Source organism: Corvus moneduloides, chromosome 14 (assembly GCF_009650955.1).
Source record: "Corvus moneduloides isolate bCorMon1 chromosome 14, bCorMon1.pri, whole genome shotgun sequence".
Classification (NCBI taxonomy): domain Eukaryota; kingdom Metazoa; phylum Chordata; class Aves; order Passeriformes; family Corvidae; genus Corvus; species Corvus moneduloides.
The window spans coordinates 19,223,016-19,246,982 of NC_045489.1; the positions used below are offsets into that span (position 1 = coordinate 19,223,016).

Here is a 23,967-nt window from a genome sequence, read left to right on the forward strand (position 1 = left end):
ACCCATTTTTATTTATGCAGCGTCATAAATATGCCCAGGGCTTTAGAGCTGAGCAGCAAACTGAGCCTGGACTGACGCTGGTCACAGTCAATTTGAGGCCTGGTGCAAGGGAAGGGCTGACACTGACTTTGCTGCCTCCCCTCTGCATGAGACATCCTTAACCTGAGCAGGAGGATGCAGCCAGGAGACCCTGAGGGCAGATGGCCAAAGACTTCCCTCTCCCACACACCCACGGAGATCCAGGCTTGAAGCTATGGGCAGAATTTGTTTATTGAGGGCCAAAAAAAACAGTAACTGAGCTGGAAGGAGACCTATTTGTGACCAGCAGAGCAACCAGGGCCATTTCACCAGGGTTGAACTGTAATTCTACCACAAAGAAAATGTGGGCTCCTCCACCCATTGGGGCTAAATTAAACACTACCAACAACCTCCTTTCAGATTCATTTCCACATTCCTCACCTATCTTTTCATCTTCTTTTACCATCTTCCTTTCTTCTCTGAAAGCTCTAAGCCATCGTAACTTCTCCTCCAGTTTCTTGGCAAAGAATAAGTGCATTTCCTCAGTCTCCTTGTTATGCAGTTTGAAGGCATTCTTCATGCTGACATTGAAGTCATCATCTCTCCCATCTTCTATATCCACCACTTCATATTTATCCATGTCTATGCGTCCTTTGTAATACAGGATATCCCTTCGGATCAGATCCTACAGAGGGAAAAGGAGACAGGGTTCATGGTGAGACCTTATGGAGCCTGAGCTCAGCAGGGAATTCCTGGGAGAGCTGAGGAAAAGAAAGAAGGGATGGTGAAACCTGGTCAGATCCTTCAATTCCTGGGAGAGCTGAGGGGAACAAAGAAGTGATGGTGAAACCTGGTCAGATCCTTCAATTCCTGGGAGAGCTGAGGGGAACAAAGAAGTGATGGCGAAACCTGGTCAGATCCTTCAATTCCTGGGAGAGCTGAGGGGAACAAAGAAGTGATGGTGAAACCTGGTCAGATCCTTCAATTCCTGGGAGAGCTGAGGGGAACAAAGAAGTGATGGTGAAACCTGGTCAGATCCTTCAATTCCTGGGAGAGCTGAGGGGAACAAAGAAGTGATGGCGAAACCTGGTCAGATCCTTCAATTCCTGGGAGAGCTGAGGGGAACAAAGAAGTGATGGTGAAACCTGGTCAGATCCTTCCAGCCCTGCCTGCTGTGAACACCTCTCCTGCTGGCCAAACAGGGCAGACCATGGGCAGAGAGGAACGAAACACACACCCTTGAGCTGCAAAATTCAGTTTGTAGGCACGAAGAAATGTCTCGGAGCAGGTGACGTGTTCCAGCATTTCCACATGGGAGGTTCTGCTCCACAGGGTGAGAACTGCAAGGCACAGGCTGCTGGCCTGAGGGATCCCTGTGAGGCTGAGCAGGCTGGGCACCAGCCCCAGTCTGGAGCCATCACTGGTGTGGCAGCACAGAATGCCCAGTGCAGCTCTGTTTTCCACACACATTCCCACACCCAGGAGGGACTGGTCTCTGCCCCTTGTCCCACTCACACACAGCTCACTGGTGAGAAACCACCCTGATTCTCAGCTCAAAGCACCCCTGACCTACCTCTGTCTCATTCCACCCGGGATTTAACCTCTTGATCCAGCTTGTTTTTCTTTTTCTCTCCTTGATATTTATAACCTTTTCAACCAAACCTGTTCATGCTCATCTCCCTTCTCAGTTGGTTATTCCCTGTTGTTCAGCAACAGCTCATTTCTCTGCGTTGGGAAGGGAAAAGTAAATTCCCCACTGGCCCCACATCTCTGTGCCTGTTATCTCAGGTAACACAAGATGATCATCAGAAAACAATTTTAATTCTCTAGTCATGGCCACACAAAGTGATTCAATAGATTAAAAACCAAATTCAGCAACACACAACCAAGATTTCCTTCCTCTAACCACTCTCAAAAGCAATATTTAGGTATATTAAATCAATTTAACCTAAATACCTTTGGATTTTTCAGAGTGCCCTAAAGATAAATGCTATGTCACAGGATTCATTTAAGAGGAAAAATGAAGGCAAGGTACAGCACTTATTTATTGAAATAATATTTAGCAGTGAGGCTTTTTCAAGATAAGCAGTAGGTATTATTTTAAACAAATTAATCTTGGAAAATAAACTCTACATCATAATGATTTAGCAAACTTGCTCATGGATCTGCCACACAGTATGAACTATCACAAGACTGGCCAGAAGCTCACAGGCTTTAAATCCTGACTCCTTCATCTAGAATGCTCTGGGTGGGTGGGGGAAACTCCATTAGCAAATATCTCATACAAAAACCTTCCTCTGGTGTAGGCTTGAAATAGTGATGCTGTCCAAAACACAAGAAAAAGGTATTTCAGGCTGAATAGGCAACAGAAAATCTTTTCAGTTTTGTCCTAACTTAGGAAATTGCTTCTTTCCCTCGGTGCTGTGGAAAGGCTGCAAGAGCCACGCGGAGCCTGATCAATCAGCTCGATACCACACACGGTGTTTAATGGGAGTCTGGGGCTTGTTCTCAGAGAGAACATTTATCTCCACCACGTTCTCAAAAAAACCTGATACCAAATCTCACAGGGACGAAGATGTGCTCCTTAAATCAGCTGCACAGCAGCCACTCCCCTTCCCACTGCTGCTGAGAACTTCCAGAACCAACCCCATCAGACCATGGGCCCGTGAGGATGGATCCAATGGACTTTTCCAGGCAATTTCCATGATTGTGGAGAGATTTGTTCATAAAGGTACTACAAGAATCAATAATCACAAGCTCTGAAAATCCCAGGCTCTGTGCACTGCCTCTTTCCTCACACACACTAAATACATTTTCCCCCTCTTATCTCTCCGATTTTGATTCAGAAAACACTATGAGCTATTTTTAATAGTGACTGCCAAGTGAATGCCTTACCAGCCTTGTGCTTCCAGAGGACAATCCATGGGTTTGGACGTGCCTGACTGAGCTGCTCCACACATTTGCCCTCCTGGGATGCAGCAGAAGCTGCCGCTGTCTCCGGCCAGGCTCTGAGGGTCCTGAGCTGCTGAGTATTGGACGTGAAGATAAAGGCATTGCCCAAGAGTGACTGAAGGAGCAGCGAGGACATAATGGAATCCTGCAAGTGCCTCTGGAGATCAAACAGCCCCACAGGTTACTGCTGGTGAAATGCAGGAGTGAGGAAGCAGCAGCTCAGCTGCAGAGGAGGAAACGTTGCAGTTTGGCCTTGAGCTGAGCAAGGGAAAGACAACAGCACAAAGCTCCTGTCTGCCACTTCACTGCCATCTGGAGACGGAAATTCCACAATGGCTCTAGAAGAAATGCATCATCTTTTCTCCCAATGCTTTCCTTCAAAGGAAGGACCATTGTTGGCCATGAACTCTACACCGGTACCCTGAATTTCTAAGAGACCCTTTATTCCCCACAGAGTGGCAGAGCACACAAACACCTCATGGGTAGCACATGCCTGGACATGGAGGACTTCGTCCACACCTGGTTCCAGAAAGTTCAGTCCACAGAGCAGATTAACAACTGTAACTGGATAATTTTACTTCTAATGGGCTCAGCATTTCCTATTATCATTCTCTGTTCTTCTTGCCAACACGCAGTGAATGGATATTATTTCCCAACTGACTCAATTTTAACACCCATAATATGGGAAGCATAATAATTATTTGATCCGTGGATATTTTATACAGCTTTTAAAGAATAACAGACACCACTTAGCTCCTTAGCGAAGCATGGCCCTCTTCAAACGCCTGGAACTGTAATTGAGCTCAATAAAATGCAGGTATTCATCTGGCCTACAGGAGAGACAGCAAACAAGGCCAAACCCTTGTTTTAAGGAGCTTTTTATGCACGTGGACAAGAGGATAGAAATTGAGAGAGCACACAGAAGAGATGCTGCTTGTGTGCTCTCTGCCAGGTGCAGCAGCAGTGCTCAGACATGAACCTGTTGATCCTCGCTTTGTCCAGCACAGTTCTAGCTTTTCTCCCAGTGGAGTCAAAGCAAACATGAGATAAAGGAAAGCAGCTGTGAGGCTGAGGAGGCAAATGGCTTGTTCCACCAGCCTGGTGTAAGTACAGCATGGCAGGAGGACAAAGCAGATCCGTGCACAAAAATGGAGATCTGTCTGCTACGGAAGCAGCCACGCTGCTGAGAGGAGCTCTGGCTTTGTGGGGGACAGGAATGGCAGCTGCTGCTCCTGCTCCTGGTTATCCCAGGGATAAATGAGAGAATTAGGAAGAAATTATCAACCTCTAGGATATAGCTTTGTTCACATGCTGGCTCGGTTCATGTGGAACTGTTTATTATCCTGCCCGTGGCTCAGCCAGGGTGACCATCGGCTGCTTTGCACTGGCCAGTTCTGAACGTCACACGAGATTATTTCTTGTAGTTAAATCAGGCAAGAGCAAGAAAATATAAAAATAAAAACCCAAAAAAAGTCTCTCAAAACCTTATCAGTGGGGAAAGGCCAAAGAAATGGAGCTGTTTAATCTAGAAAGGCCATGACTAAAAAGGAATGTGCTGTTGGTATTCCAGTATGTGAAAGCTGCTCCTCTTCTAAGGAGGCTGGTGACCAATTATTCTCCATTTTGATTGTGCCTTGGCTTAATTTACCACAAGGGGGAACAGGATTAGAATCTTGGGGAAAAAATGTTTCTATCTAGAAGAGTAGTTAAACCCTAGAACAGACAAAACAGGGAAGTCTTGGGACAGCATTCCTGAGGGATTTTCAAAAGAAGGTTAGACAAACATCCATCAGAGATGATCCAAGTATGCTTAATCCTGCAAAGGGAATAGCTGATCTCCTGGGGTCCTTCCCAGTGCTGCAGCTGGGTGGTGTCTAAGGGGAGATGACAGATGGAGCAGGGATGGGAGCAGGTAGGATGAGCAGGGACCTGGGGCGGTGTGGGAGCGGGACGGCAGCAGAGCAGCAGCGGCACAGACCTGCAGCCTCTGCACAGCATCCAGCCTGCCTTGCCTGGCTCTAAAGGAAATTGATGCATCTGGGTCATTTGCACTTATTTGTCTAAATATGATCTTTTTTTACCCTACAGCTTCTATGATTTCCTTTTCTTCCCCTCGCTGAGGTTAATTAAGCTCTTCCGAATAATGCTCTGCAGTCTGTTCACGTAATCTGTACTAAGGATTCACAAGGAAAAGATGAAGCCTAAAAAAGGGGTTTGATGGGAGCACAAAGCCAAGTTCTGACACGTTACATAAGCCCCCCACACAGCTCTGCTCCCCGGGTGCTGTGCTGGGGTTTGCAGCCACGCTCGGGGCTGGCCCTGCCTTGGGACCTGCCTGGGCCACCCCCTCTGCTCCCACCCCCCATCACTGTCCCTTCTTGGAAGGGGGAAGGTGACTTTATGTAACTGCACTTGGAAGGAAAAAAGTCTTTGTGACCATCATAAGGAAAGCAAGGCTGAGCTTTATGGGAAAACCTGGAAGCCGGGATGGGCTCCCTGTCACAATGAATTGTGCTCCTGCTGTAGTGGACACAGACACCTGCAGGAAGGAGTGCACCTAGAAATCACTCTGTTCAGCAGCTCTCTGACTCCTCCTGGTCTTCAGGACTGCTTCTCCTGCTCTCTAGTTTTAATCTCTAACTTCTTTTCTGCCCCAGTATTCTAGACCACAGCTCCTTGTGACTGGCACTGCCTGTGGGACAGGAAAAGGGTCAAGCCCTCCCAAGACAATTCAGGGGAAAAAGAACAATCCCAAGGAGGGCAATCTGCAGTCACCAGTGCAAAATGGCATCACAACCAAAGGCCATTCGAGGGTTTCAGCAGCACAGAGCACTCGAGGAGGAAATGAGCACCTGAGAGGACCTGGCCTGGTCCCAGACCTTCACTCCACGTGTGCAGCATTCCAGGAGATTCATATTCCTCCTGTTAACTCCTGAGTGGGTGGCGTGCAGGGGTGGATGGGGAGGCCTTAAGCAAGAGTTTAGATTTAGGATGGTGCCTTTTTCAGGGCTGTGGTTTACTCTGTGCTAGGTCACACACGACTTCTCATGCGTAAAACAAATCATCCGTGAAACACAAATGGAGGAAGAGCCATTTCCAGCCGTGAGTCATTAGATCCCTCTTTGGAGCTGACAGGACAGGAGATGCCAACCACAGAATAATCCATTACAAGTTCCTCACTGCATAAGTAGGTTATTGGTGCTCCCGTTTATCAAACCCTGCACATTCCAATGGCAAAGGAGTTTCAAAATGACTCAGGGAGGAATTATGTGCTCCAAGGACATGGATGCAGCCACGCCCTGTGAGTGCAGCTCCTGGGGCTCCAGGTGAGATTTGTCCCTCAGCCCTTCCCCACCTCTACTGTAGGATAATGACATTTGTTTATCGTGCAGATCAAGGGGGAGCTGTCAGTAATCAGTGAGAGATGCACTGGAGGGCTCTGGTGGTGGATCTCTAACAGCTCAAAGCTGTGTGGGAACAGCTCAGCACTGGGAGCCTTGGGATCAGAGCTGGCAGAGCCGAGGGAGGCAGAGGAGGCCTGTGGGCAGTAAGGACAGCACAGCCCCTCCAGCCCTGAGAGGCACAGGGAGGAGGAGGAACAGGCAACAGGGGGCTCCTCCAATGGGGATCATCACTCCATCCCCACCAGCTTTACAGAACATCAGCAGTGCCCTTGAGCCACAAGTGACATCCCTGTCCTGGGGGCATCAGGAACAGCCGGGCCAGGGAGGGCATTGTCCTGCTCTGCCCTGGGCTGGGGCAGTTTTGGGCACAACAATGTAACACAGACTTTAAGCCATTGGAGAGCATCCAAAGGAGGCCACGAGGATGAGGAAGGTTCTGGAGGGGCTTTATGAGGAGGGGCTGAGGGCACTTGGTTTGTTCAGCTGGAGGAGACTGAGGGAAGACCTCGTTGAGGTCTTTGACATCCTCCTGAGGGGCAGCAGAGGGGCAGCTCTGATCTCGTCACTTGTGACAGGGACAGGACCCAGGGAACGGCTGGAGCTGTGCCGGGGGGGGTTTTGGTTGGATATCAGGGAAAGGTTCTTCCCCCCGAGGGTGCTGGGCACTGCCCAGGCTCCCCAGGGAATGGTCCCGGCCCCGAGGCTGCCAGAGCTCCAGGAGCGTTTGGGCAGCGCTGCCAGGGATGCCCAGGGTGGGGCTGTTGGGGGCTCTGTGCAGGGATGAGAAGCAGCAATCCCTGAGAAGCAGGTGAAGTGTTCCCCAGGTTCCGAGGCAGAGCAGCCGGCCAAGGATGAGGCTGGACACAGAGCCACCCACGGCAAGCCCTGCCCTCGGAGAGCAGCTGCCATGGGAACAGTTGGTGCTGGAATTAGGTGAAGACTAAGCCAGGGTTCACAATAACTGCACCCAAACACCAGCTCATGATTTGGGAAAGGCAGAGCTTTGGAAGAGGCTGAGTTGCCTCTTGCACTGAGGCGTGGTTGGGTCTCAGAGCCCTCTCTGTGATTTCCCACTGGCCTGGGCACTGACAGCAGAGCAGAGGAGCAGAGTTTTCCAGTGTACTCCTGAAATTTGTCCTGATTTTCCTGCTTGCCTGCTCTCTCTCTTCCCTCTGCCCAGCCTGCCGTGAGCAATGAGAGCATGGCATGCTGCCACTCTGCCATGTCTTTGGGTATCTTTGCTCATAAGGGCTTCCAACGTTCTTCGACTTTTTAAAAACAGATTCCGAGCCTACATTTTTAAAGTCTAATTTACCCAAAGAAACCCTTTGACGGAAGCAGCCCAGCCTGCTTGCCATGAACACCAAGGGGACAGTTTTCTGTACCATTTATACATTTAATTTAACCCTGCTGTGGGCTGTGCTCAGGTGGGACACTGACAGTGACACACAGCGGAGCTCAGTGCAGCACCACTCTGGGCCTCTCCTCCGCCCAAATGAGACCCTAAAGCTCAATGAAGTGGGTTTTGTCCTAAATATTCTCGATATAACAAAATAAATCTAAGCCCTGCTAAGTGTTTGGATGCCAGAGCCTGTGAGCTTTGCTCTGAGCCCTGGGACACTCAGCTGGGACTGAGCTGGCATTCAGGAGCAGGGAAACGGGATCTGCTCAGCCCAGCCTGGAATGAGCTGAGGGCTGGATCCTATCAGGGACAGCGGGATGTAACACCACCTCCCCAAAACTCCCTCAGCCACTCGCTTCCCACCCCAAACTTGCCGGGAGCGTCCCCAGGGGAGCCGAGATGCCGGCGCTCTCAGTTTACGTAACTCCTCCTGCACAAGGACAGCTGTGCCGGGGAGGTCGGCAGATCCCTGCCAAATTATTCAGCACTGTCTGTCTCCCGAGCTTGGGAAGAGACGTTTGATTCATCCTCGCCAGCTCCGTGGAGCTGCAGAGTGGGATCCGAGAGGGGGAGGACGGGAGCTGCGAGCGTTTGTGGGGAAGTGCTATTTTCGTTCCGTGGGTTCGGTGGCACACCGGTGGCATTCTGGTGCCTTGTTCCACCCCGAGCCCAGCCCCTTTGGCTGCAGAGCAGCGAGCTGAGGGCCTTTCCAAAGGACTTGTAACAGGAGGAGATGGGAAACCCCTGTGCAGCCACGTCACTCCGCTCTGCTGGCCTCCCCAGCTGCTCACAGGGGCTTCAGATGGTGCTGATGAAAGGTCATGGCAGAGGAGGGGTTGGTTTTTTCGCTTGTGGGCCAAATTTACACCCACTGCAATTCCAGGAGCGGTAAGTGAGGCACAGAGTGCTTTGCAGAGCATCCTGCAAATCTGTATGGCCACAGGAGGCAAAACTTGATCCCTGCCCAGACAGCCACACAGATGGTGAAGGACTCTAAATTCAGCCCTTTCTGGATTTTAGCACTCCTCCTGCTGGCTCCTCCAGACCCTCTGGATTCTGCTTTTCCCTCTGTGCTCCCCGCAGGCAGTAGAAGCACAGCAGGTCCTGGGTCAGCACGAACCCCCTGTGACACTGCTTAGGGCACACCACGGGCACCTGCACTGCCCTGCAAAGGCTCACTGAGCATTCCAGGCGGCGGCACCATCCACAGGAATGTCTTCCTCCCTTGAATACCCCTGTCTGAAAGCTGGAGTGCTGTTTCATAACTGGTTTTAATCTATACCCTGCTGAATGCTGGACTTGCCTTCCTTGGCTTTCTGCTGGCCAAGGGACTGATGAAACATCCAACTTCCCTTCCATGCTCCGTGATCCCACAGAAACCTCTTGCCTGCAGAAAGCACCAGCTGGGCTAGAGCCACAGGGCTCTGGGAGTGGGGCTGGGGAAACACTGGTCTCTAAAAACTTCATTTCACACTTTGTGACCAAGCCACTGTGTTCTCTTTGATCACCTCCATGCCCACCTCACAGACTCACGGAATATCCTGAGTTGGAAGAGACCCACAAGGATCATCGGAGTCCAGCTCCTGGCTCTGCACTGGACAGCCCAGGAACCACCCCAGCTCCAGCAGCAGCAGCAGGCTCTGCCTGCCAAGGCAGCACCGAGTCCCTCCTGAGCTGCTGAAACCCAGCCTGAGCCACTTCCCCACCCTGCTGCAGGCTGGGCCCAGGCCTGACCCAAAACGTGGCACTTTGTGGAGATCTGTGTTACTGGGAGAAAAAGGGAAGAGCTGGGAGGTGCTGCTGAAGTCAAGCACTGTTCCTGGTGGGTCAAAAATCCACTTAAAGTAATAAGAACTGTCCCAGGACTGCTCTGTGTTTGCAAACAAGGTTTTTGGCTGGTCTCACAGGCCCTCTTTAGCCTGTAATAAAAGCAGGGCCCTTGTTTTGGTGCAGAGATTACCTCGGTGTTTCCAACAGAACCTACATGGGAATGAGACCTTCTTCCACTGAAAGCACTAAGAAACGTCTTTTTTATCTTCCCATTTGGAAACCTGGACTGCAGTGGAGTCTGACAGGATTGTTTTATTTACTCCATCTCCTGTAGCACGGCTATTTCTGGCTGGCTACTGCTATTAAACTGGTCTCATTTTGCTTCTCATCCAACCTGCTTTGCTCGGGCAGCTCAAGAGAACACAGCAATAGCAATAAACCACAAGCTGGAGCTCGCATTGCCTCCTGATTACAAGAGACACGTAAAAAGCACAAACGAAAACTAAATGTGCTTCATGCAGTCACTGATCTTTCTGCGCTGTCAGAAAACGCTAAACACGGGGCCCCACTAAGGACTGCTCAGCTATTGGTGAAAGAAAAGTGGAATTTAGAGCAGGAACTCTTGTTAACCCTTCCTGCTTCACACTGTCATTCCCAGCCCCATGCCACAGCACCCTGGAGCCCGCCGGGGGAGTTCAAATTATTACCCAGAACAGAGAAAAGAAGATCCTCATCTGCTAAGAACCTCGAGCATCCCCAAAGTGATCATAATTAACGCTGTGTGTCACAGGCCTGGATGTTAAGTACCATGATTTGCAAATCTAAAGCATCTCTGTGTCAAAATCTCTCAACTTCAGGGTGATAAGGAAAGTGGACCCTGTGCCTTTAAGGCAACATCTTTGAGCGTTACCATCAGCCAGGATTGCCTTCATTTCTCAGTAATTACGGCCAGCATCCCAGAACAGGCTTTTTTCTCCTGATTATATGCATATGGCAAGGCACACTGAGGCACTGCTTGCTTCCTGCCCGGCCTATTCCCTTCTGCCTTCCCAAAAGGCAGCTCTGCGTTAGGGTATCCCACCAACTCTTTGGAAAAGGCACCACTTTGTCCTCGTGCAGTGTCCCAGCCTGCGGTTCAGGAAACATGGGCAGAAATTCATTGGGAGAGTTTGACATTAAGCCAGCAGCTGAAAGTTACCCGGCTTTGCAAGGAAAACCTGGATTCTGAGCTCTCCCAGCGGCTCTGGATCAGGAACTGGAGCATCCACGCTGGTGTTTCAGCATTCAGTTTGTAGAACCCTGAAATGGTTGACAAGGCCATTTCATCTGATCAAACTCCTCACTTCCTAGCACCAGGAAATCGTTCAGTGCTGATGTCAGGAAGTGACCAGTGCTGTCTCTGGTGGCAAAATCTAAGCCAAAGAGATTTCTCTGCAAAGCTTGGAAACTATTTTTGAGAAAATTATCCCACACAAGTTTACAAGATGTTTGCCAGCAGGGAGAGGTGCCTGCCACGGTGTCAGCTTCTCCACCTGCTGCAGCCCTTGGAAACCTTAGTGCAGCTTTCCTTGTTGGGAGAAAGATTTCAGTACACCCACAGTGGTGGAAATAACATCTGCCAAGCATGTTTGAGTGCAGCCCTGGGTAATCACTCACTCATCTTCCCAAGCCAGGTCTCTGCCTGAAGACAAGGTGGCCATGGAAATGCATTCAGGAATTCCCAGTCTTGCAGATGTGCAAATCAGGCAACAACCAGGGGGTAATGACAGGAACAATCATCCTGAGAGTTATTCCCCCTCACAGAAATGCCATGGCCAGGTGTCCAACAAAAAAAGGTGCATTCCACACAGGCACCTCTCGTGCAGCATCTCCACACCCCCCAAAATGCAGAAAGGAGGAGGACAGTGTCACACTAACGCTGTCTGCACATCGATGGAACCTTGCAGGCCCCCAGCAGCCCGCTGTGGATTGCTGACCACCCTCCACTTGTGCTGATGACCATGGAAATCCCAGCCCTGATTTCCCCAGAGTTACGGGAATGCTCAATACCTCTCTGGACCAGACCCAGTGCAAGCCAGACTGGATGCTGCCTTCTGAATTGGAAATCCAGGGTCATGATCAAAGAGGAGGAGGTCAGGATTAAACAGGAAACCAGCTGTGCACCTCCAGCCTCCTTCCAGCTCTCACTGCTGCTCTGAGGCTGCTTCTGTGCAGGGCTGGGCAAGGAGGGAAAGGCACAGCAACGAGGAGGGGAAAAACAGGCACAGGCATTCCAGAAGGCAGAATTTCAGTCAACCATGACTCAGGAGATGAAAGTGCCACCCACTGCAGTGCCCAGGCCGAGGAGGGGGCAGTGATGCCGCGCTGAGTCAGGAGCCGCCCACGCCCCCACCCACGCCCTTCCTCCTCGGAGGGTGCCAGGCTCAGCCTGTCCTGAGCCCAAAAGCTGTGACAGAACACAGCCCTGTGCTCTCCCACGGACCGCCCTGCACAGTTCTGTGCGGCTGCAGGGAGTGACAGCAAATCCTGAGCTGTCACACCCAGGACTGATGAGCTCTGTCCCTTCGTGTCACACAGGTGTGCTGGCAGTGAGCTGGGATCACCTCAGCGGGACACAGGGGCACAAGAGCTGCTGCTGGACACAGTTTCTCTGGATCACAGCTCACCTGCTGCTATCAACACCACAGCACACCAGCAGCAGCATCCTGCACTGCCCTCCCACCTTCTCCATGGGTTCCACGGCAGGGAGGGGCCCTGTGAAACCCAGCACGGCACAGACAGGAGGATGAGGCTTTAAAAGCCTCTCCCCAGGCGCCAGCACAGACACCCAGCACAGCCTGGCTGCTGCTCATCACCATCTCAATGTAGCAACTGGGCTGTCAGCCCCAGTGCCAGGTTTTGTAGTTCGTACAGGAATTGCAGGGCTATCTAATCCCAGATCATACACTGCAGCCAAATCCTAAAACGAGAAGGGAGGCAACGAGCCAAACCAGGGGCACATGAGATAAAGGCATGAAAAGAGCAAGTGGAGGCTGGATTTGCTAGGAGCACAAAAATCCCTCCATCACAGTGTGCTCCCCACCCCGAGCCTGTGCACTGCCCTTCCTCAGGGCTCTCCACATCCTCTTCTGCACGTGCAGCCAACAGCCACCGTGCCCTAAAAACCACGTTGGACTGGCAAGCCTGCCCACAGCATGCCCTTAGCTGTGTCCTTACCTTCTTGCAGAGAACCATCTGGTGATCAAAGAGAAAGAAAACTCGCTGCTGGTTCCGTCCATAAGGCTGGTAAATCCAGGACATCTCTCCCGTGTAGATCAGCTCCGAGCTGCGGTCCAAGATATCGTCTCCCTGAAGGGCACAGGGAACGAGGCTGAGACAACTGTACTGGACAAGTCTGTCTTTGCGGGATGGGGAGAAGCTGCAATTCAGTAACATTCCAACCTTTCTGCAGCTGTCAAAGCCACCTCATCTGATTTCAGACCAGAAACTGGGATTAGGGGACAATTCTGAAGGAAGGGGAGTAAGGAGGAGGTGTGGACACCTGAAGCACGGTCACTATGGCTCACATTGTGATGGGGAAAGAGCTGCCCCAGACACTGTCCCCTCTCCCCACTCCCCTCTCCAGGTACCCCCAGACCCTTGGATCCTGCTGCAGGTGCTGGTGGCATCAGGAACACAAAGCCCCTTCCTGCTGCCCACCCCAGAAACACCAAATTCCCTGCACGCCCTCCCTTTAAAGCAGCATCCCAAAGCAATTCCCCTCCTGAAATCTCCGGCCAGCTACGAAAGCCTGGGACACTCTGGGATATCGGTTCCCCGCCTCTGAGGCTGGCAGAACTCAGCCCTCTGGATTGCTGCCTCTCTTCCCACTCATCCAGGCACTGCCAGTCCCTTCTCTCACAGCTCGTTAAGAGTTCCCCAGCTCCAAAATCCTGTCAGGACCACCCCGGCTTCCACGGCAGCCCCAGCCCCCCCCTGGCTGGCCAGGCCTCCCTGCTGGCTGCCAGAGTGCCCTCACCCTTCCCTGCCTCCGGCTAACGCTTGTTTTCCTCTCCCGAGTTTTTTTTAAGGATTCGTGAGCAGATGGTCTTGAAAACACAGCGCTCTCTCTCCCACTCTCTGAGAGAACAAATGCAGTCACCCTCCACTAATTGGAATGAGCTGGACTTTTTAAAAAGTTAATTAAAACCTATTTATTAAAAATGGGTGAATTCACCACCACCTGCCCTGTGGGCATCTCGGCGGAGCACCGTGGAAGGAGGCGGGATGGCTCCAGCTGAAAGGTAAGGAGCAGGATTCAGCAGCAGGATTCAGGAGCAAGTCAGAGAACAGCTTTTTTTTTTTTTCTTTTTGGCTGTGAACTACTGCAGTTCTGGCTTTGACGCCAAGCTGGAACCGATTTCTGGGACGACAGAGTCCCAAAAATCCCAGCAAACAGCTTGTAAAGGTTCAGCCAGCCATGGGGGGCACATAGCTAGACACACACTTCTGGTGCTGCTCACGCCTGCAGGTGCCAAGGCAGCCGAGAGTCGCCCCCACTCCTGATTCCGTGGTGAGGATTTCAAACTGCTGCTCAGGTGAATGTGTAATTAACCTCTCAGCATTGATTGGGAGCGACTGCCTGTGTCCCCGGGCCCCGTGACAACAGCAGCTTCATTAAGTCACTGCATCACCAAGCTGCAGCACAGACTTCCAAACCGCCTTAGCCAGGGCTTTATCCACCTCCCTGCCTCACTTCTGTGCCTGTGCTGTGCCAGGGGCTACTGAGGGTAAATCCCCAGGACCCAGAGGGAGATGGGATGGGCTGAGATCCCACAGTGCCTCAGCAGGGTCCCACTTCAGCCTGGCCAGAGCCCCGGGACCCGTGTGCTGCTGCCACAGCTCAGGGGGACACTGAGAACCAGAAGCCTCTGAACAAAACACACCAGCTCCAGAATTTCCTGGCTAGCTTCTATGAAGAAGATTCCCACAAGCCTATGGATGGGAGCTTTAGGAGAGGGGGCGAGCTTAGGAGAGGCTGGCTGCTAAAAATAGAAAGCCAGCTTTGTCTTTTACTCCTGTGGTAGCATCTGAAGCCTGAGGACACACAGAGGGCTCTGTAAACACTTCTACTTGATTAGCTGAATCCAAACTGTGTAGTCCCTGCAAGCAACATAACCCAAAAACATCCAGATCCAAAATGATGGGATTTGTATTGCATTTCTTATGTGGGGAAAACAATTTCTATATCCAGTCTATAGGCTAGAAATAGCTGATTTCCCACTTGGGGTGAGCAAATTGGGAAATATAGATTGCAAAGAGTTTGGGATGGGCACGTGGCTGGCCAAGAGCAGTGTGTCCGTGGTCCTGCCCTGCTCCTCCAGCCTGGGCTGCCAATTCCCACAGCCGAGCCTCGGGGCAGAACCTCTGAACCTCCAAAGGCTTTTCCTGTCCTGACACAGTTGTACCTCTCTGAACAGCACAGATTGTCTTCTCCTGGTCCCCACTGAGGGGATCAGGGGGCAGCTGCAGGGTGGGGGGCAAAGAGGGACACTGGCTCCCCCAGCACGCCTCGATCCGTGCTCCAGGCAGACTCCCCCAAATGTCTCTCCCAGTCCCACGCCTCCAAATCTGTACAAAACCAGGAAAAAATTTCCTTTTTCTTCTCCATTTTTTCCCAACTCCTACAGAGGCTGGATCATCTGTATCCTTCTGTAAGCTAAGAGAAACCCTACTGAAGAAGGAAAAGGCTGAACTTTCAGTTGCCCTGAACTGGCAGACGTTCAGCAGAGCACAGCAGCAGAGCGGCCAAGAGAAGCCCCGACGCCTTTTCCAACCCGAGTGTTGTCCCGTAAGTCTCTAACAAAACCCCTCAGCCCTCCCCAGCTGCATCCAAGCCCTTCAGTGCACATCCTGCTGCATCCAGGCCCTTCAGTGCACATCCTGCTGCATCCAAAGGGCAGCCCAAGGCAAGCTGACTCCTCTCTTCTTCACGCTGTCCCAGTCCTTTGTGTGCAGTAATGGGAGCAGAAGGTCACCCACATCCGGGCTGGCTGTGAGCTCCCTCGAGCCCTGCAGTGACACACAGAGTCCCCAGGCCACTGCTGACTGTGACAGCACAGGGTCAGCTCTGCTGCTGCTGCTGCTGCTGCTGCCTGGGAAAGATGTGGCTCCCCAGCTCCCCAGTTCTGCTGCAGTGACCACCACGCTCTGTAGTGGGCAGCTGGGAGGAAGTTTAGGAGTGTCATGAAATAAATGCTGTTGGGAGCACCAGGATATCAGGGAAGGGCTTGGCACTGAGAGCTGCTCTCCCTCCCAGGAGCTGGACACTTCCCCGGGCTCGGGAATGCTCACAGCCCACCGGAGCTGCTCCCCTGCACCGCAGCCCACCCTGACACAGCCCTCTGCTGTCCCTGCTGGGCACCAGGAGGGGATTTCGTGCCCTTTCCCAGCTCCCAGGGAGCCAGCAGGGCTCTCTTGTGCCTGACACCACTGCTCTGCAATTAGAGACTGACAGGATGATTAGCACCCGGGGCTACACTGAGATCACAAAAAGGAACGCCAGCGAAATGTTGTCCTCTTCAACAGGCTCAGTTTTGGTACCTTCTGTTGCTGGGGGGTGGAGGGGGGAAAGGAAGAAGAGAAGAAAGAAGGCTCCGATTCACTCCCTGCCATGGTTTTTTTCCCAGGAGGATTTCTCATCAGGCTGTCCTCACTTTGTTGGTCACAGGCAGCTTCCTTTCATGGCACTCTTGGATTCACGAACGCAGTATTAGGCTGAGGCCAGTGATTACAGATTACATAATTAAGGGCAGCAAGTCTTGATTTAAAGGACCCGTAAATAACAGGAATGAGAAGAAATTTAAAAGGACAGTGCTCATTATGTTTCTCAACATTATGTATTTCTCCCTTCATGGAAATTCAATACTCTTGGAAGCTACCATAGTGGCACCCCATGGGAATTTCTGGTAGAAATATCTAAATATCTATGCAAACCAAAGTAATCTGTTTAAATAGCAAGTTCAAACCCATCGAGGCTGATGAGCAAGGCTCTGTCCTGTGCCAAACATCCCACTGTTGGATCAGGGACCTCCACAGATCTCTACCCAGGGAAAGGGAGCCACCATCACCTCCCTCCTGTGAGAAAAAACTGGGCTGAAAGGGAGGAAAGTGTTGCTGGAGGGCTGGAGGGGGAGCCTGAGCTGCTGCAGTGATTGCTGCTTCATTTTGTTTTGATGTGGTTCAAGAGCTGTGTGAAAAGGCATAAAATTGAGCAATTCCAGGTGTGCTGAGGCACAGACCTGTTTTCCATCTCCACATCATCCGTACAGGGCGCTCGGAGAGGCTGTGCTGGGTCGTGCCCATGAAAACTGAGCCCAGACCCTGACAGGAGCAGAGCCCAGCGAGCTCAGCACAGAGGCACAGGTGGCACAGGGCTCCACGGGCTCACAGGATCCCTGTGGGGGCAGGAGAGAGGGAACAGGAGCAGAGGGGAAGGCAGGGATGCACCTCGGAGTGGTGTAAACACAGCCCTGCCCACGCTGGGGCTGGCAAGGACTTGGAAACAACGATGGCCTTTGTGGAAATCTCTTTCTAATCCTGCCCTGTGTGTGTGTGTGTGGGGCTACTCCCACCAACCTTTGAGGGCTGGAGCTCCCTCAGAGGGCAGGAGCAGCGAGGGGAGCGAGCAGCACAGGCTACCCAGGATGGGCTCTGGCTGCCCCCTTTGAAGCCTGCTCCAGTCCCTCCGTGTGCTGGTTTGCCTTGTTGCCTTTAAATGTCACTGGTTTGACCCGAGGGGGTTTCACTCTGAGCGAGGGGATGATGCTGAGCAGGGGGAGATGGAGCTGGAACATCAGGGAACACTTCAGAACACGGACAGCTGCCAGGCTCTGCAAGGGCTCGGCAGGAGGTGGTGGAAGCCCCAAATCAGAGCCATTACCAGCTCGAAGGACTGGTGTGGGCAGTACCTCTCAGGCTCTGTTTATATGCTGGGAATTCAGGTTACAAAATAAAGAAGTGACTCACACATGGCAACAGACCAAGGCAGGCTTCTCGGTCAAGCCCACATTCCCACAAATTACACAGGAACACATCTCAGAGGGACTGGGATTAGTTCTGATTTGCAGCAGGCTGTGAGATCAGAACCTTCCCCTAAGATTCTGCTCAGACATTCCTTGTCTAAAGATGTCAAAGCTGCCAGTAATTCCCTGAGACTTCAGACCCTGGCTTGTCCCTCGTGCCAGGCCACCCTTTCCTGGTCCCACTGGCAACTGAAACCATCAGATCCTGCTTGCAGGATTTCTTGGGTAAAACCTCTGGCCTTGGTTAACTCAAGGATATTTGCAACTTTCAAAACCTCATCCTGAAATTCACCACCATGGGATAAATTTTTATCCCATGGAGGGATAAAAGTGATTCCTAAAACATGGGATTCAGTAAAACCCCTCTGCTTAAAGCAGCTTGGACATGCCCTAACCTTTCCTATTTGTTTTCGGATCAGCATTCCCAACAACAGCCTCTCCTTGCAAGAAAACATGTACACACAATTTTATACACAAGAACATTTCAAATATTCCCTCACTAAGTATTTTTTGCTTGGTTGGGATTTTTTTCTTCTTCTTTAAAAAATCTTTTTCCACCATCTCCTCACAGAACATGGGTAAATTTAGAAAGGAAAACGCGACTTCAGATCAGAGAATCGGCATCATCAGTCTCGAGATGCTGAGGAAAAACAGACATTCCTTCAAATAAAATATTTCCACGTGCTGAAACATTCAGCCACTGAAATCATTCACCAAGTGCCAACACGGTGGGCATTTGGGATTAGCTCTGTCTTGTGCCCTGCCTGGATTTCTGGTGAAAAAAAGACTGAACTGGTAATTTTTTACTCCTGGTTCCTGTTTTCTTGTGGTCACTGCTGCTTTCAGGGGGTCTCAGGAAGGCTGAGCCGTGCCTGTGCTCTGGGCTAGCTGGAGGCACTGGGATGGACAGAGCAGGCACAGAAAGGTCTGGTTAGAGCAGGAGCAGGGCCAGGAAAGCTGGGAATTCCAGCTATGGGTGCCTCTCTCTGGCCAGGGACTCTCACACAGACTGAACCTTGTGGCAGCAAACACCAATGGGGAGCCGTGGTCTTCTCCTCAAACCAGAAACGTCCCTTCCCCACAGCCTGGAGAGGCTGGGGACACACCCCAGGAGAGCCCCCCTGTACCCCAAAGCTGCACAGAAGACAAAGATCGGAGCCCCCAGGGGCTGGGGGAGGAGCCCACCCCTGCGATCCATGTCCTGGGAACATTCCTGCAGCCACAGAGTGGGATTTGGGGTCTGCAGTGCCTCAGGAACACCTGCACACATCTCAGCAGATCCAAGCACTTCCCAAAGATCCAATCTTTTCATTTCTCCCACTCTCTTCCTGCATTACACTGTGGCTCACTTCTGGGTATTTTGGGTTTCTGTGCATCCTTCTGGCTGTTCCATGGACAGCTGTGGAGTGGGGGCTGGATCCGATGATTCAGAATTACTTTAGAGGGAAGAATCAAGCAGTGAAATCCTCTGCTGCGTCCAGCTCTCATCCTCTCCTTTCTCATCAAAACTCTGTGACCCTTCTTCATCCAAAATCCAGAATAAAAGGGGCAAGGAGGGTGTTTTCCTTTGCCCAGGAGCTGTATTCCCATCAGATTTCTGAGCATGCCAACAGCAGGCTTTGCTGTGTTATGAGAAGCTGAAGGATGTTGCTGCAATAATGTGCTCAAAATCTGGAATAGCTGCAAAAAAGCCTGGAAGAATAATTTGGCAAGTTCCTGAGCATAGGGTGGAGATAAAGAATGGGTACTGCTAAGCAGGAATGAATTATCAAGGATAGGGCTAAATAAAAATGAATTATCAACTGAGCTAATAGAAGAGAAAAAGCAACTGCTATTCCATAGATGCTGTGTGGAGGTCACCTTGGCTTCCCCCTCACACATGAATATTCACTGACTTGGAATGGGCCCATCCTTAATCGAGATTTATTTACAGCGAGGGGCTCGGAGCTCCTCACAAATGACCCCCATTAGCTCATCCCATGGCACACTCCAGGGCTGAGCACGGAGCTGATGGTCCCGAGCCTCCTGCACAGCATTTCCTCATTCTGGAAATGAGTCTGTGGCAGTGAGAGATGCTCCTGAGCAGTAAAACAATCAAACACATCGTCTGTGCTCTCTGCTCCCCCAGCCAGCCCCAGTCCCAGAGCCAGCTCTGATTGCTGCGTTGATGTGTTTTATTGTGTGTTTTATCACCAGGTTCAGCGCTGAACCCAGCCTCCATCACGGCAATGAACTAAATCAGCCAAGGAGGACACAGGTGATGCACCTGTATTTCCCTCCCTCTCCTCGCAGCCTTCACAGACCTCTGCCAGAAATAAAATAATTAACGGATTAACGCCTCTTTCCCCCAGATTCATTTACACAGTATGATCCCAGTGACTGGGATGTGGAGTTATTTCAGACTTCACAAGTGAGGAAGCAGAAAGGCTGCTCCATCACTCTGATTATCTCCTTGCTGAACACATGGGCCGATGACAACAGCGAGAGGATTTACAAAAACGTTTGTCCTCAATCTGCTGCAAAACCCTATTTACGGATTACTTCCATACAATGATTTTAAAAAATCAGGGACAAGAAGAAAGGGAGAACATAATTTTAGTATGGCTTTTCTTCCAAACACATGGCACAAATGCAGAGACTGAAGGCTTGCTGGTGAGGAATCCTTCTGCTGACTCTGCCTTCCCTGTGCCTCTCAGCTCCTTAATTACACCATCACTACACACAGGGCTGCTTCAGAAATATCTTTAAGTGGGAAGTCATTTATAAAACGCAAATAGCATCTCTAGCTCCGCTTTAACAGTTTGGCTTCCAGTCATAAAGCAACCACCAGAAGGATTTTCTCCATTTTCCTAACCTGTTGTAATTCCCAGGGCTTTTTGCTACGTCTTTGCCCCCTTCCTCCCCAGTGACACAGCGCAGGGGCAGAATGCACATACAGTTTGCTCCAAGTCTCAGCTACTACCAGCACTGCAAGCACAAAAGTCACTCCAGGTTTCTAGTGATGAAACTGGAACTGGACCCTGGATTTTCTCCAGGGCACCATTAATGTTTAAGCACCACCCTGAAGTCACGACTGTGCCTTCTCCGCCCCAGGCTGAATCCCAAACTGTAGAAAATCAACCATACCATAGATCATTCAACAACAGCCTGGAATTTGCCCTTCCCAGGTTCCCAGGCCAGGTTTACTGTACCTCCCAGTCCAGGACAGAGGCCTGCCACTGAGCTATCTTGTCGATGTTCTCCAGCCTCCGCTTGCGCTCGTTGATCTGGAGAGTCACGTTCCTCATGACGGCCAGGGCAGCAGCCACGTACCTGTAGTCACTGGACACAGAGGGAAAGGCCATCAGAGGCAGCAGGACATGCCCAGGAGTCTGTCACAACCTCACCAGCCCAAAGGAACACGGGAAGGGGTAACCCCTTAGTACTACGATGGGATTTTTCCACCTGGATCATCACAACGGAGCAGCTCGATGGAAACTGGAACTGGGAGCCCAGTCTGGCCTCACCAACACAGCACTGGTGAGCCCTTTACAGCCTTAGGATGCCCAGCTAAAGAGCACCCTAAAGACAGGCTGAGCATTTTTACAGCCTCTGTCTTTGGGTTTGGATTTTTCTGGTTTTAAAATGAACACTCAGAAATGGGTTCATTTGGACCAAGACCAGAGCACCTTCCACGCCGCCACCAGAGCAGTCACCCCATGGAATTCACTCTCACTGCAGATTTCAGGTGAGCAAATCCAAGCAACTCTTTTTTGTTCTCCCTGCATGGCCCTGTGAGTGCAGTAACACAGAGTGAGAACAGGCTCCTGCCAAGGCCGCTGAGGATGATGATCAGTCTTTTCAAAAAGTGATGCTGAAATCGATGCCATTGATTTCTGCCCTGTGCCTGCTTTTCCATTCCAAGGAGCTGTAATGTTCATTTCCATTGGGAAGACAGGCAAGGCCAGCTGCCACAACACCACCATAATGCATTATTAACTTAAGGGCTGCTACTGATTGCTGACTAATGAGAAAAACTGCCATCCTGGGCAGCTGCAGGGGGAATGGCTTTATTGATTATTGCTAAGGATTGTGCTGGTGACAGCTAAAAGAGGGGTGAATGCTGGGAATTAGATCCCCTCTCCATGTGATCCCAACAGGAGAAATACTAAGAAACAAACACGCTGTGATATACAGAAAATATTATTTGCTATTTTGGCATCCTTGCTTGGATGAAACCTTGAGCTGAGTTTTCATTTTTTCTTAAATTCTTACATCAAAATTCTAGCTGAGGTTAAAAAGAATTCTACAAATTCCAGGAGAGCAGGACTGGGCCTTCAGCAAAATAAAGGCAAATAGTGGATGGGCTGCCTGATATATCCATCACAGAGAGTTTTGGGTGGGAAGGGACCTTAAAACCCATCCAGCTCCACCCCCTGCCACAGGCAGGGACACCTTCCACTATCCCAGGGTGCTCCAAGTCCCATCCAACCCAGCCCTGGACACTTCCAGGGATGAAAGTGAACATGAAAAACTTCTTGTGCCTCCCTTTGTGGGAGCATCTGTGAGAAGGGAGGGTTGGTTGTGTAAGGGAGGAAAGCAGCTGTGCCAGGGGGACATCAGGGTGGCCTGGAGAATATCCAGGAGTTCTTTAGGGAAACAGGGAAGTCCCTGTGGCCAGGAAGGATCTGGAGAGGCAGGGAGAGGTGCAGGGCTTGCAGACAGTTTAATGATCTCCTAGCAGTGATGCTCATGCTCAGAAGGGAGGGCACTCCTTGGCAGGGCCTCCTCACACAGCGTGTTCCCACATCCCCAACTCCAGCTCCCTCTGCTCTGGGAATGCTCAGGACTCCAGCAAGCTGCACTTAGGACCTTCCTATATTTAATTCATATTAAGCTGGAGTAAATCTTTAAGAGGTGAACAGATGTGGCTTTGTGAAAAATTCAAATGAACCAGGCAGCAATGGGAGGGAGGCAGGCTCTGAGCTCACCCCCGTCCTGCCTCCACGCCGAGTGGGACGGTGCCAGCCAGCTTTATCCTGGGAATGCTAATTCCTAATTCCAATGAGAAAACCCCAGGCACGTTCTTCTGTCGTGCTGTAATGAAGAAAAGACTCGGGACTGAACATTTTGGGCTCCCAGCCCATGTCTGTGGCAGAGCTGGCAAAAACCGGGAAGAAAAAACCAACAGAAGCAGAGCGTTTGGCCACGAGGCAATAATAGGATCCCATTAACCATGAGATGGAGGTAAATAAAGGGTTTGTCAATTCTACTGGGGCTGCAGTGGCCACTTCCCAGTGCTCCATCAGAATCCAAGTCTAGATCCTTGCCAAGCATCACATGCTATCCCTGGGGAGCGTGGTCTGGATTCTGGTTTCAGCGTTGTCCTGACCTGGTGCAGGGAAAATCCACAGCTCTGCAGGTGTGGGGGTAGTGCAAAGGAAGGTAAAAAAGAAAAATACTGTCATGTTCCTCTGTTAGATGAAGCTCACATCCCTGCTTTCCCTGAGAATCCTGTGTTTTTCCATGTTTTGCCTCGCTCCAGGGCTGCAATGTGCCACTGGCTCTGTGCAGCCACAGGTTTCATCCCCGTGCTGTTACAGCTTCAGGGGTTACTCCTCCTAATGCAAGGTGAGCCAACCTCACCCTGCCTTCCCTCCCCTTCCCAGAGCACAGAGAAACAGGAGCAATGGAGTGTCCATGGCAATCCAGTGACACAGAGCTCTCAGGCTGAGCCAACCAGCTGCTGCTGAACCCCAGGAGAGCTGCCAGGGCTCCTCAGAACACAGCTCTATGGGATTACTTAACAACATGGTGAATTTAAAACATCCCAAAGGGAACGGGAATGCGCTCCCAAAATAACCCAGCCCTTGTGTTATCACACTGCCCACATCCCCTTTGCTCTGGCTCCCAAGTAACTCACAGAGGGCCATTTTAAACACCCTGCTGATGGGAAGCCACATCTGAGCTCCCAGGCAGTGCTGTGGGTCCTCACGTGGCTGCTGAGGGGAAAACCCACAACCTGTGGGATCCCAGAGCTGCTTTCTGATACCCTGAGGTTCCCACTCCAAGTTTGAGTTGGTCTGTGGAGAAGCAGGAATTGGATCTGGAGCCAAAGGCTTGTCCAAATTGGTGATTTGGGGCATTTGGCTGCCCTGCATCACTCAGACTTGTGGGTCAGGACAAAGCAATTCACTGCATCTCTGCTCACATGACACCTCTGCTCTTCTAGAGCTGGGCTTGAGAAAAACAAGTCCAGCACTTGCACAGGTTTCTGAAACATCTCTGGTCTTTTTTGTTCTCACTTGCTTTTAAATGGGTTTTGGAAAAAGAAAATTGGCAGGGCTGGAGCAAATCTTCTGTTACAGGGCCTGATTCT

General features: G+C 51.1%; 1 protein-coding gene across 13 annotated transcripts in view; it reads right to left on the minus strand.

The window, feature by feature from the left end:
- ARHGEF9 (Cdc42 guanine nucleotide exchange factor 9) overlaps window positions 1-23,967 on the minus strand; it is a 197,742-nt gene that overhangs the window by 19,453 nt on the left and 154,322 nt on the right. For all 13 annotated transcript variants that reach the window (XM_032124159.1, XM_032124157.1, XM_032124169.1 and 10 more), the window contains 3 exons: window positions 20,801-20,930; window positions 12,763-12,894; window positions 460-703 (listed from right to left, as the gene is read on the minus strand). In XM_032124159.1, coding sequence (XP_031980050.1) covers window positions 460-703; window positions 12,763-12,894; window positions 20,801-20,930 — 506 coding nt within the window. The remainder of the gene's footprint in view (window positions 1-459; window positions 704-12,762; window positions 12,895-20,800; window positions 20,931-23,967) is intronic.